Raw genomic sequence first — 17,542 nt, forward strand, 5'->3', positions numbered from 1 at the left:
CGCGTGTGTGCTCGTGCGTGCGTGCGTGTGTTTGTGTGAGTGTGTAAAACGATTAGGTGAAGCCTTGAATATTCACAACAAAATGGATGAATATGAGGTTGAACTGATGGCTAAATAAGTTTCTTTTTCTTTGTGGTCATGTTTATTTAACAAAAATGGAAAGTAACAGTTCATTTAACCAGCTTATTCACTTTCTACTTCAAACAGACCCATAAAGACCATCAATGAATTCAAAATGTGATTTCTGCATCCATGGCCAAGGCCAAGAGACAGTCACCATAAATGTTTTATTTTAAACTGGATGAACTGATGATCAGGCTCAGAGATGGGAACATAATGGAACAAGGACCATGTGATCATGATTGCATACATATACATATATAGGCCACAGAGGGGTTTTGTGTGTGTGTGTGTGTGTGTGGAGGGGGGGGGGGCTACTTCAATTTAAATACATTAACATTTACATCTTGTGACCACGAATTAATTAAACCGAGAGAACATGTTATAGCTCGTGGCGTGCGCGGCCTCCTCAAGGTGTTTCTGGATTAAATACAGTATGTTCACAGTGTGCACCCCCTCGGCGGTTGGAGGGTGGCAGTGTCCTCGGGCAGCAACGTGCTCTCCGCCTAAATCTAGCCACAGAAGAAGAAGAGGCGGGAGTCTGGATCCAGTCCGGACTTTGTGGCTCTCTCGGTGGTTCTCAAGTTTCTGTCCAGCGGGTGCTGTTCCCTGTCTGCTTTGTGTTATCGGGCAGAGACGCACACCAGCGAGGGCGGCGTGTGTTCAGAGACACAGACAGACACCACATCAAACAACACCGCATCAAAACACATTTTTCTACCGGACTAAAGTTGATAGTGATCATTTCGCTTTTCTACTCTTTTTTGTTTGCTACGATGTCGGTAGGAGCCGAGTCTGGATTCTCGAGCGAAGAGGTCTTAAACACCCGCTTCCCTCTCCACCGGGCATGCAGAGATGGAGATGTCGGTGCCTTGTGTTCCCTTCTCCAGTGCACCTCAAACCCGGCTGACCTCGCGGTGGAGGACACCTTCTACGGCTGGACGCCGATACACTGGGCCGCTCATTTCGGAAAGGTAGCTCACGAACCGGCTGCTTAGGTGTTGCCAGGAAAATTTGAGCAAACACCGAAGTGCGACCATTCTCCGACATGAGCCTCGTCTCGGCCATTTCCTGATGTTGGCCCTGACTTTTAGCTGATGAGAGTGAAGCAGCCGTGGTTAACGGGAGGCAGACAATGGAGCTGTTACCGTCCGTTACCGAGCTAACGGACTCTTCTTTCATTTAACGGGTGTATATCGTACTTAAGAAGCGTTCAACAATGTTTATTTGACTACATTTTAATTGAACAGGAAAATTGTAATGCTAATACGATCAATGAATTACAACGTTACAATAGGTTAGCTCGACTAAGATTAGCTAAATTAGCTAGCTTACCTGTCATGAATTTACGCGCTAACAGTCGGGTAAACTGGTCAAACCTAGCGGTAGTCAAGCACGCGCTGATGTCCTTTTAATGGCAACTTTTGTATTTAAACAAAAAAGGCAGCATTCGAGGCAAAATTTTAATGTTAATGAAAAGATAACGGAACTCCTTTTATTATTTAATAGCGCATTTCATGTTTTAAGGCAGTTTCAACAGATTGAATGCCTCCCCATAGTAGAATGAAACGGTTTATACTTGCATGTATAGTTGTTCTCTCGCAGACATTGTCGTACACTTGTCCATACCTGCCTAGTGTCATTTCAGCAAAGCAGTAAATAATAATTGACACTGCCTTTGTATTTTCACAGTTGGAGTGTGTTATGCGTCTGGTTCAGGTGGGCTGTGGTGTGAATGCTGTGACCTCCAGGTTTGCACAGACACCTACTCACATTTCTGCATTTGGAGGCCACCCGGAGTGCTTGTTATGGCTACTGCAAGCTGGTGCAGATATTAACAGACAGGTATGACATAAAAGGAACTCGCAACAAATGAATCCACACTGCACACTAAAGTTTGACACTGTTTGGCTCTCAGCATAACATCCAATGTGTCAAGTAAGGTTGCAGGAATTGGCCTGGATGATAGTGCATAGACTGGCAAAGTCCTCACTCTCAGAGGAAATGCACTCCTTTTATAGGCTACATTTTGAATAGAATATGTTAAAATGCGCATGCAGAAAAGAGGAGAATTGCATGAGAGGTTGAGTCTTGACTGATCCCATCAAGGGGGATCATTCTATCTTGAGGTGAGCCTTGCGCTTCTCCACTTAACCCATTTTCAGGTTATGAATAATCATCACATTGACTAAGACTTTCTTTCAAATTGCTTTGGGTTTTGCTCATCGCATCTTTTCCCTTTCATGTATTTTCATGACTAGACTGAGGCTCCGGGGATATATTTTATGCTCCACTGCACGACTCGAGAGAAATCAGATTAGTAGGTCAGGATGACATAACACAGTGTCGTCACCAGGAAACACAGTAAAGACTTTATTGCTATTAATTGGCTTAGAATTTATTTAGCATATGTTAAAACAAATCATTTTGAAAATTCTTGGACTTAAGACTGTTTTCTGATAGTTTGAGCCAGCTGTTGAAGAGGAAGGATGACTCACATTAGGTGTATTTTTTTCCCCTCTCTCTTCTGTCTGCATTCTTAATAATGTGTGCCTGTGAACGAGTGTGGGCGGTAGTGAAGTCTGGGTGAATAGTTCAGGCTCTGCCATGCTGAGTTCTGCCCTATTCTCCGAGAGTCTGTTTTATAACCTCAAATGTAAAAAGAGGCAGTTATAGAGTGCATATTTATTCAACATAAAACTGACCCGGCATCAGAAACTGAAGAATGTCAAGACCCACACGTCTGTTCTTGTGCACAATGCAGGCTTGCTTTCCTGTATTTAACTACAGTCTTGTGTTATCTCTCAGGACTATGTGGGCGAGACGCCCATCCACAAGGCTGCCCGTGCGGGCAGTCTGGAGTGTATCAACGCTCTCTTGATTCAGGGAGCAAAAGCTGAGTAAGTCCTGTGATCAATCTTGTGTGCTCTTTTCTTTCCCTCTGTTCTATCCAACGTTTCACTTACACCTTTGCAAGGGATCACCACCAAACTCAAATCAGAGCAGCCACGATATTTACACGCAACACAACCGACAGACTGACTCAGATGGTTTGAGTATTTTTGTGTGGTGAACATCAATCTGTGAAATGCGTTTACTTAAAGGATCTGGTAATATTATATTGACGGGCGTGCTTCACATATACAGCCAGAAAGGAAGCTGCTCTGCTCATTTTCTGTAAAATCCCTGTAAGCTCTTAACTTTGTAATCAAAGCACGATGTATTGTTTCAATTTAAGCTAATGTAATTTTAAAGAAGTGTTGATTACAGCAAGTGGATAAGTCTTCCAGATGCAGTAAACCTCCATCTTAGTCTGCGATCTCATTTTCATTCTGGCTTCATCGCCCGGAAGCTCTTCATTCATGGGGGTGATGCAATTGTCAGATTTTCCTTTTGTTTTTAGAAAGGTCTTCTGTTGGAGAATGCGGTGACTGCAGAGTCAATTTTTCTCCTTGACCTTGCTCTTAAAAGTAGTTTGACCCTGATATTTTTAAAGTCAGTAGATTTGGTGGTGCTCCCCTGAAAATGTGACACATCTGTTAATCCTTGAAATTGTTGTTTATCGTTGCAACAATTCTCATTAAATTGTCCTTCGTGTGTGCGTGATAGTAATGGTTAATACGCTAAATATGTAACAAAAGTATTAATAGATTTTTCAGTCACGTTCAGTTTGTATTCAAACAATCTGACCTAACTTGTGTGACTGGAGAAGGAGTTAAGTGTTAATGAAAGTAGATAATTACCTCAGCTCACAGCCCATTATCTTGACAAGCAGTCTTGTAAATCCAGTATAATTATTACACAGACACAAGGACAAGTTAATGTCAAAGTTGATAAACTGTTCTTAACCTAGTAGGCCATGTTGCATGATCTTTGGTAAAACTAGTGTGGTTTTCTTCGTTAACATTTGTTTTGGTAAGTGTTTTAAATATAGTTTGGTTGAATGACCAAATGCACATTGTCGTTGTTTTCTGAAACTATTCCAAGCACCAACAAAAAGTCTGCAGCCCTGTTGCATTGAATGAAAATGTGTTGCACATCTTGACCTCAGGAACAAGAACGACATAAACGGTTTCCTAGTTTTGCCGTTTCTTTTTTGGCTAATGCCTTTTCTGAACAGGAGTCTTGGACTAAGAATAAGATACAAGTCTTATTGGATAAAATGATTATAATTTAGAGTGGAACATGCTTTAAAGTATGCTTCCTGGTATCAGAGTAAATGAATGAGTAACTAATTTCAGTGGAACCCTGTGCCACACCTTACCAGTTGTAAGTATTTCTAGTTATAGAATACTTGTGTTACTGTTGGTACACCCAAAGCATGAACAAAGACTTGAGAGACGTAACTCAACCTTCCAGTTTCTTCAGTTTAGAGCTCAAGGTTGATTTGATTTCTTTTTTTAAGCCATACTAGATTTATGCTTTATGATAGTGTTAACATGCAGCGTTGCTTGTTATTCAGATTCGGCCACATTTTCGGGATCTGTATAGTTAATAAGTATTCAGTGTGTGAAATGCTAAAACATTTTAAAACATTTTTCCTTCTTGGTTTGAAACATTTTACATGCAGTTTCATACTTTGCAACAGACTGCCTCATTGTACTGACACCACTGATGACCTTGTGCCTTAAAACAACCAGGGAGTTCCTAGATGTGCCGGAGACTTGTATACTCATTCATCATGTCACTGCTGAAACAGTCATGAGGTGATCGAACACATCTGAGCTCAGCAGATTTTGACTCTGAGCAAAGTAGCTTGGCCATAGTATATTTAGATGCTTTTATTAAGCACTTCAAGAGGAAGGACACTAGTCTGAATACTATCAAATCTGAACCTCTAGTTCCTTCTGATTACTACGAGAAATGCAGACGACAAAAATATACCATTGAAAAGTTAATGTGTAATATATTTCTTTAGTTTTTATTAGACTGCATAACCACTGGTGGGAAGTAAATAAAAGAACTACCCTAATGTAACTCTTATACAACTTTTTGGTTTGATTCAAAAAGATGATGTAGTTTTGTCGCTGTCAATATGATTTTCTACCTCCGTTTGTTTTTTCAACTTTTCGCTTTCCAAGATGTGAAGCGATATACAGAAATATATATATATATACATATATACATATATACATATATATATATATATATATATATATATATATATATATATATATATATATATATATATATATATATATATATATATATATATATAATTACTGTTTTATCAATGTGATTATAAAGGGCCAATCAGAAAAATATGTTAAAGGATCCATAAAATTGTCAGTTTTGTTTTTTAAAATCGATTCAATTTTTTTTTTTTTTTTTTTCCCTCAGTATTCTGTAGCAAATTAAATCCCTGGTTGCTTTGGCACACCAAATTAAATCTGATGTCCTGGTGCAGACATGTTTGTGTGTAGCGCTTTGTCTCTGTCTCTTATGTGCATTTGGTTTTCACCTGATGAGCAATATGCATAAGTGATAAAAATGATATGTGATTTTTTTTCTTCCTCCTGCAGATTACAGTTATTGTATTTAGTCTGTTTATGATCAGATTATTCATTATAAGTCATGACCCAGAAATATAGTGGGAGGGAAGCTAATGCACACTAGGTGGGAATGAGGCTCATGACAAAATAACTTTGGATTAAACTTAGTAACGCTGGTGCCAAAGACTGCCACCGAAAGACGTTTTGTGTTCTATTACAGATATTCACCAAAAAAAAAGACATTTCAAAGCATAGAAAATATTAACAATGAGAATTTTTAGCTAAAAATGTACTCTACATTGAAAATGTGTTGGTTTTGAATCATGTTTGTTAAAAAAAAGAAGAGAATCAGTATATCTGCATAATTTAGTTAAAATATATATATAAAAGAAAACCCGTCCATCCATCCATCCATCCGTCCATCCATCCCTTTTCTTCACTGCTTATCCGTTAAGGTTTGCAGGGGGGCTGGAGCCTATCCCAGCTGACATCGGGTGAGGGGCAGGGTTCACCCTGGACAGGCCGCCAGTCCATCACAGGGCCATCAGGAGCAATTAGGGGTTCAGTATCTTGCTCAAGGACACTTTAACATGGTCACCGGGCGAAGTGAGGAACAAACCAGTGACCCTTCGGTTGCTGAACGGCCACTCTACCCCTGAGCCAAGCCTCCCCCCAATAAAATAACGTGAAACTGAAAAAGATCAATATTGAAGATGACTCCGTCTTAGATTTAGATTATCAATATTATCACCACCAATATTATCTGAAGCAGATAATGATATCACCAGCATCAAATTTGAGAACTGGTCTGACAACAATACATCAGCTGCAGTAAATGGGGGGGGGGGGGGGGTGATGATCTACATCTTATAGACCCCTGTGATGACCTTTTGAAAGAGTCCAAACATACACAGTTCATTTTGTAGTTGCAAATACATTTGAACCAAATATGCTCCAAGACATGAATGTGGTTGATGGATGGATGGATGGCTGGATGGATATAATTTGTTGGTTCACCGAGGGAAGCGGTGTTACTGCACCACTGTCAAAGAAGAAAGAAAAAATATATAGAATGACAAATAAAAGCAGAGTTACAGAACAGGACAATAAATGGTAGCGGTATGTACATTATATAGATTAATACATTTTTGTATTTTGACTTGATTTACACAGAATTAATCAGAAAATTACAATATCACATGAAGAGCTTTTCATGTAGATAATTAAAAAAAAAAAATCATAATGTACAATACACCCCAATGTGGACTAACTCCAACTACAATGAGGCACCAGAGGCAGGACAAAAGAAACTAATAATGAATAAAAACAATAAACAAGAGACTATTTTTGTTAGTAACAAATTAAGTATTAATCAAATGCAATTTAATGATTGTTAGTGTAGGCTAAAGGTAAAAATATAGAAGGGATGAATAATAAAAGACCAAAAGGGGAGTTTTATTGAGATGATTAGAGTTACAAATAAAAGTTAAAAGAAAAACTATTGAGGGAATATATACCTAATAATGGTAATAGCGATACAGGGAGAAAAAAAACAAAAATGAAATATGTACAAAAATGAATGGACAAAGAAATGTAAATATTAAATGCAGCAGTGCCACACAGTGATGAGGAGCAACGGCAGGAAGGTACAATACACTATAAAACTTCCAGTGACAGCCAAGCTGAACCAGGTAGTGCGTCATGGAGGTGGTGGCATCTTTCGTCCAAAACCGATTGAAGCATCTGACCTTTGAAGTTCTAGCCTTACAAATGAGTTTGTGGATCCTTCTGGCATTTGCCACTGATGCTGACACCCATCAGACCACGCACTGTCACTCACAGCCACAGACGGGAAGAAGATCTGCATCATCTCGTTGCCTGCGTTCAAACTTCGTCTGCAAATAGTTTGCCCTTCTTCTTCTCCTTGAACAAAGCATCACTGTTGGTCCTCAAGTCCAGTCTCTTGTTTATGTGGACACCCAAATACTTGTAGTGCTCACACATCCGACCTCCAGCCCTCACTCAAATGTTTATGGGCCTTGTGGTAATTCTTGTTCTCCTCAAATAGACCATCATGTCCTTGGGCTTTAAACCATGATGGTGATGTTTCTGAGCAAATGTTTTGCTTCCCCTCCCACCACATAATTTCTTATAGTTTACTCTTGTATGCACGCTGCACACTGATTGCAAGACAGCTTAGTCGTCGCGAGGAAACAACAAGTTAGTCAGTAGCGTGCATTCATATATTGTCTTATTATATGGTTGAAAAGTAATTGTAGAACTCTGCTGTGGCGAAGAGCCTTTCCTGCTTTTCTTTGTACTGGCACCACAAGGCTTTCAGATTCAGCCAAACAGCAAGTCTGAGGTCTCTCTTAAATCTGGCTCCACCGCTGATTCAACACTCAGCTGGTCTAACGGGTCACTGCGCTGCTAGATTCACTACAAAAATGCAGCAGCGGCAGTTCATGACAGTTCCACCTCGTCTGTTGACTGTCTGTTGATAAACCAAGGCCCTACAACCTCTTATCTGTTGATTAAGATATGTCAGTCTTGAAACTTTTCATGGAATGTCATAGTCTGCGATCTGAAATGTTCATACCATCTTGGATTGCCTAACAACTCAATGGAACTTGATTTATGCTACTTGGAGTCTTGTCATGAGCCATATGTCCGCTTTCTCTTTGGGCCAGCCAGTTCACATTCACAAATAAGAGTATTTTCTCACAAAAGCTTCAACTGGAGGACCCCGACTCTTGACAGAAGACGAGGAATATAACATCTGAATAGTCTGGTTGGACGATGAAGAAGAAGAAGAAGAAGAAGAAGAGGAAGGCAGGGACATGCGTCAACAGAAGGGCTTGTCAAATGGAAGGCTAATTTTCACTTATTTGTGACTTCAGATCTTTAGACTGAAATCCACAGAGATATGCATTCTTAATCAGGAATGTATCTCCCTTTTTTCATTTTTCTTCATGCAACTTAAGCCTTCTGATGCGGTCAAACCAAGGACTGGATCATGCTTCCTCCCCCACCTCAGAATAGGTCTGTTTTGCACCCCTTTGCGTGCCGTTGCCCTGTAAAATCCTACTGTAAGAACATCTTCCTGTTAAAATTGACTGTCAGTGCTTTTCATTGCCAAGTAAATAAGCAACATTATATTGGCTAATCTGCTTATCAAACCATACAAACTTTATATTAAAGAAATTTTCCTATTTAAAAAAAAAAAAAAAAATTTAACTATAACAATCAATTTCACCCAGTGGGTTTTGCTAAAAATCTCGTAGAAACTGTCCATAAAAATAAACTGATAATAAATGACATTTTCATCTCCACCTCAAAATGTGATGTTAGTTGGGTTGAAAGGAAGTTAAATGAATAATTGACACCCGTTAAGATAAACAGCATGCGGATGTATCATTTATTAATCTTCCTCCAACTCTGTCAAATGAAATGTTTTTGGTTTTTGGTTTTGTTTTTTTGTCATGAGCCTCAAGGGTGTAGGGTGGTCCATTAGCAAGCTAGCTAAAGGTAGGGCAGTCCTTAGAGGCTTGTGTTGATGAGTAGAGCAGAGAAGGAGGCTTAGAGCAGCTGAGTGAGATGGGTTAGATTTGCATAGCACCATGTACTGACCTATTAACTGTATAATGCTAACAATCATCCTGTTACAATGGTTATTCACTGTCATTTCACTGTCACAAATATATTTTACTTTATGCAAAGAAATGTTTTATTTTGAATGTCACAGTATTAACCCTATACAATATCATAGTCTGTTTTGACGTCTAATCTTTGTCACCTTTTCCTTTATGAAAGTGACAATAAGTTACAGAAAAAGTTTTCTACACTGTTAACAGAAACGGAACCGTACATCTTAATGTTTTGCAGCCATTGAATTGGAAATGACTTGGTTTTTTCAAGTAATCCTAGAAAGGGGGAGAATAGACACTGCTGAGTCTGCCCCGTTCCCTGGGATAGCCGCACTGTTGTGGCATTGAGTGTTCTCACTATCGCTTCCTATCTACACACTGGCAAACTGTTGAGGTATTTCTTGCGGTGATTGGTTTTAATGCTAGGTTTTAATGAATCAAAACTAAAGTTTTAGACCTGCATGCTTTGCTTATTATCCATGATTGTTCTTATATCTAGTATTTGTTTTTATTTTATGATTTGTTTTTGATTTTGTGAACTAACCATAGGAGCCCTTTATATGGACAGGTTTAATCACGTGAGTCCCATGTCAACCAGTAGCATGATAATAGGCTGCCTCTGGAAGGTTAGACGATAGTTAGAGAAGATACATATGTGCTTAGGACGGAAAAGCAAAGCATACCAGGCATTTACAAAGAATTAACGCTTCCTCGTTAAATCATCATACCAAACTGGCAGGGGGGGGGGGGATTGGTGTACTTCTGTTGGATCAGTGCATATTGTAGATGTCAGGTCTCACTAAAGGAATGCTCACTTTATTAGATGTTTGTTTGTTTGTTTTTTTACATGTCATCTCGTAAATTAAATTTGAAGTTGATTTACAGAGAAGTTAATAGACGTCAGGCTGCAGAGCAGGGGGGGGAAAAAAATGGAGAGGGGGAGGGGATTTCCTGACTCCAACATGAATTGAGACCAGGAGGAATTTTTGAGCAATGACATCAACTGGAAAAATATTCCAATTTCTCTTTAACTGATCATTTTCTGTATCAAAATACAAAATTGGTCCAAAACATCTGCATTTTAAATGCTACAGCATTTGAAATCCTTTTTTTTTTCTGAACAAAAGCTGATAATATCTGTAACTGCCAATTAGTGAATAAGAGCTTTACTCTATAAAAGGATGGGTGGACTTAAAAGTTACTCCTCCTTCAACAGAGAACGATGATTGATAGCAAATATATTAGGGAGACAGAAAGTTTGTGGAATTTGAGCTTTGAAAATACATTGCAAGGACATGTTAAAAGTATCAGACTATTATGTAAATGATGAAATGATACATTTTAATCCGTAATGTTTCTGTTTCAGTTAAAACTGGTGTCTGTCTGGCCCATGCTGCTTTGTTCAGGGAACTCGTCTTGGTCATAGCTCAAACATTTAGAGCATTAAATTGCTGAGTTAAAAATAGCAAGTAATTAGTAACGAGTAGGATTTTCCTTCCTTAGTGAGACCAGTACCAATCTACCTTAACTCGAAAGTGGTTGATATAAGTAACCTATTGGAATAATCTTTTGGAAGCGTTAATTTGAAGGGGACGGGTAATGTGCAACAAGTTATTGTGTGATTTTTTTTGTTTGTTTTTTCAATCTTAAATGTTTTTCATGTGCACTATTTCTTGAAATGTTTGATTGCAGAAGTGTTGATTTAAAAAAAAAAAAAAAAAAAAAAGATGCAGAGGAAGAACCATTCCTAAACAAAATGAATGACCAAACAGTCAGAGTGGGCTTGACATTGTCTTATTTGTGGAGGTCATTGTCACTTGGTTTTATGATAAAGGGCTTATTGGATTTTTCAAAGCGTAGCTAGTTTTAATGGTTGATTTATCGAAAGCATCCACCAAACAATTAGCTCCTACAAAAAAAAAAATCTTGCATATGATTCTTTGATATGAACATGAGATAAGATGCAAATGAAGTTAAACTTTTGTCGCACTTCTAATACAAGTCGAATTTTGGATGCAAGCCAAACGTCCCAATTATTCCACAAAGAGTTAGCTGTTTGCTCGGAGAACTCAGTTAACACTGGGGTGACCTTTAGACACACAACAATGGAAATGGCCGGCAGAGAGGAAAGAAATTCTCGTCATTAAACTAAAAGGCATCGTCTGTTGGTCAGTGGGAACAAATGTTTGGATTTGCACTATAGTTATACAGCAGAAAGAAGAAATGGACTGTATTTATATCAAGCAGTCTTAATACTAAATAACTTCAGCAGCAATATACATAGTTGGTAGTTCATTCTTAAGCTATATACTTACATTTTAAGGAGTATTTACATATGTGGGCATAATGTCTAGTGAAATGGCTTCCACACTTTAATACCATGTAATTTAGCAGAATCTGATCCGACGAGCTAGTCTCTTCCCTGTTTGCTCATTCATTCTAGCGCTCAGCTAATCTGCTGCAACTGGGTATGATTAGCACAACTGAACGTCATGCACAGGCTGTAACCTGACACAGGAACAGATGAACAAACGCCATTTCATTCTCTTGTTTTTCCCTCTTCAACCAAGATGAAGACTACACATTGGAAGTCAAACTATTCATAAAGCTCCACCCTTTCAAGTGAAGACTTCTGGATCCTTGAAGATCACGCTCTGTTCTTGTTCCATTCTCTGTATTAATCATTCATTCAATGGATTTTCTACTGAAGATGCATCTCCTCTTTCACTCCCAGCCTCCTCTGAATGACTTGGCTGACTTTGGACTCATCGTAGAGGAATTCTTCAGTCCTCCTTTCTCCATCTGGGTTAAATCCTTTTTTGTTTTAGCACTACTTTTTTTTCTCCTTTGGCTGTAAATTTAGATCTTTTTTTATGCATTATACATTCGTAGAACAGATGCACTCCATGGTTTAATTTCTGTAGCATACATGTGGACATCCAACGCTATTACCTGGAATTTTGATTGCATATCTCAGGAGTCCTTGAGCAGCATCACCGGTGGAAATGTGAGATGATGGCAGCTTTTCGGTCTTCGCCGTGTCTGACTTGATGGCACATTTTTTTGCAACAAAGCAGACCAAGCATTCTACAGCTGATCTCCTTTGGGTTCATTGCCCTCCCATGATGCAAAGAACGTCATCCAGTCACATCATTTTTAAGTAGTCATGTAAATAAATGTGTGCATACCTTCAGTTGTCTTGATCATGTCCCTTTCGCAGCAGACAAGTTTCCCAAATTTTTTTGGAAACTCTTTCTAGCTCAATAGAAGATTCAAATGATCCCAAAGGATCAGTCGTCATCTCTCATGACGATGACGAAGAGGATGTGAGAGGGTAGAGCAGAGCAGGCTATTTCTATACACATTTTTTTTTGTGTGTCTGTCTGTCTGTCTGTCTGTCTGTCTGTCTGTGTGAAAATGTACTTAATGAGTTTGTGTGTATGTGTGTGTGTGCCTGTGATGAGTGTGTGGATGTGTCTTATCTTGTATTAATTTGTGTAAAGCAAGAAATGTACATTGAGTGCTCCTGACGCTCCTTCTTCCCGTTGTGCAGCATGAGGAATGCCAGTGGGCTGACTGCTGCCGACCTGGCCCATGCCCAGGGATTCCAGGAGTGTGCTGAGATTCTCTCCAATGCCCAGAACTTCCAACAAAACATGGCTCAGTCCCATAACGGGACTTTTCTGAATGGCATGACCCTGAATGGGGGCCACGCTCACCCCACTATCCAGGGGCGTAGCTTTGTGAATGGCGTAACCAACAGAAAGAGGTCATTTGATGGCAAAGAAGCAAACCCAGTGAAGAAGGCTAGACCCAACGGTACGTCACTGAACCACATCTACCAGATTTTAGTGTTGGATTTTAATGTCTTTCAACCTGAAAGCTTTACTTCCCCTAAAAAGTAGAACTTGCCTTGCAGTACTCACCCTTAGGCATCTGGAACTGGCATTTTTTTCCCCATAGGAGGGAAAAAAACATCTTAGTATATTCGTTATAAATATCAGCCATGACATTCCAATATTATTGTGCAACGTCCATTATTGGAGCTTACCATGGGTAGTCTGCTGCAACCACAGGCTATATTTGGTGTTCTTGAACCACTCTTGGATCAGCATTACAACGTTTAATCCCCCACACCACCCCCACAGCTGTATTTTTCCTCCTTCTTTCATCACACATTCATGCTTTGCAGTAATTTAAAGAGACTCAGATTGCAGTGGAACTCACTTTATGGTAAAAGTACATCCAAGTGTTAGGAACACACTAAATTTGGAGTTGATGCACTGCACGGAGAGGGAGAATACATTTTTGCTTTTAACTGTAAATGAATTAAAGGTATCTGTTGAGCCACTGGAATCATAGGATCCTCTATTTTCATTTAAAAAAAAATCCAGCATAATTTTAATTAACGATTGCCAGAAAAAAATAAAAAAGAATGCTGTAACAAAGAGATTCAATCAGAGGCAGCCATCTTTGTATGGTCGTTTTCTGTTACTTTGTATATTTGGTTGTTTTTTGCCTTGTTTGAAGCTAAAAGTGAAATCATCTGTTCATGTTAAATCTTAACTTGGTTTTCTGTGCATCCCTCCATGTTTAGGTCTGGGCATGCCACCAGAAATGCTGAATGGGAACGGACCACTGGGTGGTGCTGGAGAGGCCCAGATGGAAAGCATGACCATGGAGTTGGCAGCAACCGTAACCTCAGGTGGGCCAGGACCCTTTGCATTTGGGCTGAATGGGTTTGCACCACCACAAGGGACAGGGCCCATGGATCAGTGTGAGGACCAGGGGGGACAGGACAGGTCGAGCTCAACAAATAAAGAGCTGGAGGTCATCACTGTGGCTTCAATGCAGACCCCTTGCCGCTGTACCAACTCTTATGCTTATCTGTAGAGGGCTTGTGTGTGTGAGTGTATGTACAGTGGCACACTGTAATATTGGCACTTGTGTAGAATCATTTATGTTTTTTGCCTATCATATGCATTATGGCATACGTTATTATGAGTTAGGGGTTGGCAAAACTATAAAGGTGTCTAGCATTATGTGCGAGTGTGTGTGTGTGTGTGTGTTAGAGAGAGCTGTATTTTCTACTTTTCATGTATCTAATTAGACTTTGGTGGATAAAAGTATAAAGATTTCTTTGTCTAACAGATATATTTAATGCATCTGTCCAGTTGTATTGATCAGTGTTGTGTTAAGGTTCCTGATGATAATAAGAAGATTTTTGCTTTGCATCATTCCCGGGTAACTATGAGATTGTTACTAGCATTGCCCTGATGTGATTGGTTCAACAGTTCATATATTGGCATATGAACATCATTTAGGTTTCATGAAAGAAACAAACTAAAATAACCTTGGTTTGGTTGTGGTTAGAATTTAGTACTAAATTTACTTGCACTGTATCTTATAAGAAAGGTAAAAATGTAAGTCATTTGAATATCACTTTATTTTGATAAGATTTCTTTGATGAGTTAGCAGATTTAACTGAACTACTTTGGTTTGAATGGCTAAAGCTGTTGTACACCCACATGCAATATATTTAGAAAACTGAAATGTGTATTTATAGTCTGTTAAAGGAAATGGCAAAAAAGCGTATTATTGGCATATGAAATATAATATATCTATTAAGTAATTAGAGGATCTCTTGAGTAATACATTCTCCCCTTGCAGCTGAGTCAGCTATATGACATTCTGCAGGTATTTCTCATCTGAAACATCATTTAATTAATGAGGACATTTATTTAAATAAATGAGTGCCGGTCCTGAGGGCTTCTGCTCTACACTGAGGAAATGTCTCCTTGTGTAAACCTGCTGCTGTGCATTAGCTGAACTGTTTAGAATTACCTGATGCCAAAGCAAATCCCAACTTGAATGTAGCCTGCAGAGTGAGTGAGTGTGTGTGTGTGTGTGTGTAAAAATATATATATATATATATATATATATATATATATATATATATATATATATATATATATATATATATAATCTATGATTCACTGTGCAGCTGTAGTATGTAGATGTCATGTACTAAGACATTCTGTAGTGCTCCAGGGTTTGGCTTTTAGTTGCTCTTTGCATTCATTTTGACTGTTTGTTTTTTTTTATAGATTCTTCAGTATAGTGAAGGTTTACTGTGTTAGAAAAGGACTACATGTTTTTAAGTACCTAGCAAGGCTTGCCTATTTACATATTTTATAATATTGCCTCTTATTTTGAAATTGGTAATCGGCCAGTTTACAATCAGTAGCTGTAAATAAATAGTACTGCTCAAGAAACTTTGCATGGGTTTCTACTTTGCAAAAAGCCTTATTACTTGAGCTGTGTTGAGTAGTTTAACAATAACCTAATTACATTTTTTTGACTTGTATTGACTCCAGTAAGGGAAATTGTTTCTTCCTCTGTTCTGTGGTTGTATTTCATGTGACAGGTGATCTCTGTTCACTTTGTTTCACATCCCAGAAAGACTGAGTGTGTAGTCATTCTCATTGGAGTGTGGGTTGTTCAGTACTGAGCAGGTATAGCTTTGTACTTGATGATGTAAAATCATTAAATGTTGTTCAATTTTATAAATGTGATTGTAGTGAATTGTGAGTTTTTTTATGTATTTTATTCATCTCTTAAAACATGTTTTACTGTACATTAACATTACATGTGAACAGATTAATACAAAAAACGTGTTTTGAACATGAAGACTCTAATTTAAATGGTGTGACAATGAAACATCAAGTGCCGATGTTGGACTTTTACTAAATATACCATAGCATACCAGCCTAAATACCAGTGTGGAATCACGCGTTCAGTGTGTCAAGCAGCACGAACTGTGTCAAAGGAACCACAGTGAGAATGTGACCTATTTAAAACCAGGTTTGGGGTCATACCTCGTACAATTGCATAAGACTGGTGTTTAATGTGCAATTGACCAATCAGCCTTTCTTTGTGTATCCAAAGGCTTGTAGCATTTTTTTCCAGTATGTTGAAATGCCTCTCCAACATGACTTCTGATCCAGCTTCATAATGACCTGCGTTTAAGCTAAACTATCAATCTACTGTTGTTTTCTGCTTTTCCCAATCACTTCCTATCACGACTAAAACTAGGTATATGGTCACAAATTATTTATTCATATACCCTTTGACTATTTTATGTCTTTTTTCCAGTGGATTTTTCCTCAAATGGTCAGAGTAAACCACAGCTTCCATTTGAGTGCGACCCAGCCGCAGCACTCCTGCCCAGCGGCCAGCACATCTACAGTGAGTCACCTGAGAACAACCAGACAGCAGGCAGTCAGGTGGAGCACCAGAAGTCTGTGACAGCAGAGCAGCTGTATGATCATGCCTTCTACAGCACCATGCTGCTTTACCATGGATCCTAAATTACAGAGGATCCTCTTAACAAGCTGTCCTGTTTGCCTGAGTCTCATGTAAGCATTAATAAGCATTTCTTCGCCTTAAAGCCATTGAGTGGTGCAGTTATTCATTGAATTATGTTGTAAAGGGCAGGCCCATTGTGGATGTTTTTGTTTTTGTTTTTTTGTTGTTGTAGCTGAAAAAAAAGAATCAAGACGTGAGTCCTTGTTTTGAGTTAAAGTGATTGTTTGGTTTATGCCTCAAGCTTGGTTATGCTGTAAATAACCTTGTAATACCTACTAAAGTAAGCATCTGTATTGTATTATTGTTTCTGCTTGACTTAATTTTTGTGCAAAATAAATTTTTATTAAGTTGCTAATCAAGTCCTGGCTATTTTAGCCAGTAATGCATTATCTGTTTAAAGATTGCTGGCCGGATAGAAAATCACTATTGTGATACTCTAACGTCATCAGTTAAACATTTTTTTCTGCCTTTAATGTGGTCGAGTGTTTATTTCAACTAGCCAAAATGTGTGCCTGCTATTCATAATCTACCCGTATGAGTGAACAGTTTTCTTGAACATGATTTATATGCAATATCGGTGAGTAGCGCATCCATGGCTATCAAACTGCCGCCTCACGTGTTCGTGCACAGTTCCAGTGGTTTTCTGTGCCCAGTCACCTGTCAGCACCAAGCCCGACCTTCATCATGGCTGCTGCACAAACACAACGTCACTGGGACGGAGGACGCCTACGCTGGAAATGAGGGGGTACCAGCCGATGCCGTGGAATACATTAAGAGTAAGTATCCGTGTGTTTTTAGGGGAACATCGTGATGCCTCCAAAATACGTAACATGCTCCGTTAGGGGAACTTTATGATGACGCTATGATACCAGGCAGTTACAAATAATTTGGCATTTTCACAAGTCCCCTCCCTAA

The 17,542-nt window shown here is 38.9% G+C and overlaps 1 protein-coding gene across 1 annotated transcript; it reads left to right on the top strand.

The window, feature by feature from the left end:
- The first annotated feature begins 656 nt into the window (after positions 1 to 656).
- Positions 657 to 17,383, top strand: ankrd10b (ankyrin repeat domain 10b). The gene is made up of 6 exons (XM_086220459.1): positions 657 to 1,094; positions 1,813 to 1,965; positions 2,929 to 3,020; positions 12,813 to 13,078; positions 13,857 to 13,964; positions 16,415 to 17,383. The coding sequence occupies exons 1-6, from the start codon at positions 897 to 899 to the stop codon at positions 16,627 to 16,629; spliced, it is 1,032 nt and encodes a 343-aa protein (XP_086076585.1). The 5' UTR covers positions 657 to 896; the 3' UTR covers positions 16,630 to 17,383.
- The last annotated feature ends 159 nt before the right edge of the window (positions 17,384 to 17,542 follow it).

The sequence above is a fragment of the Aulostomus chinensis genome, chromosome 12 (genome assembly GCF_037954235.1).
Source record: "Aulostomus chinensis isolate RoL2024-O1b breed Wild chromosome 12, RoL_Achi_v1.0, whole genome shotgun sequence".
Classification (NCBI taxonomy): Eukaryota; Metazoa; Chordata; class Actinopteri; order Syngnathiformes; family Aulostomidae; genus Aulostomus; species Aulostomus chinensis.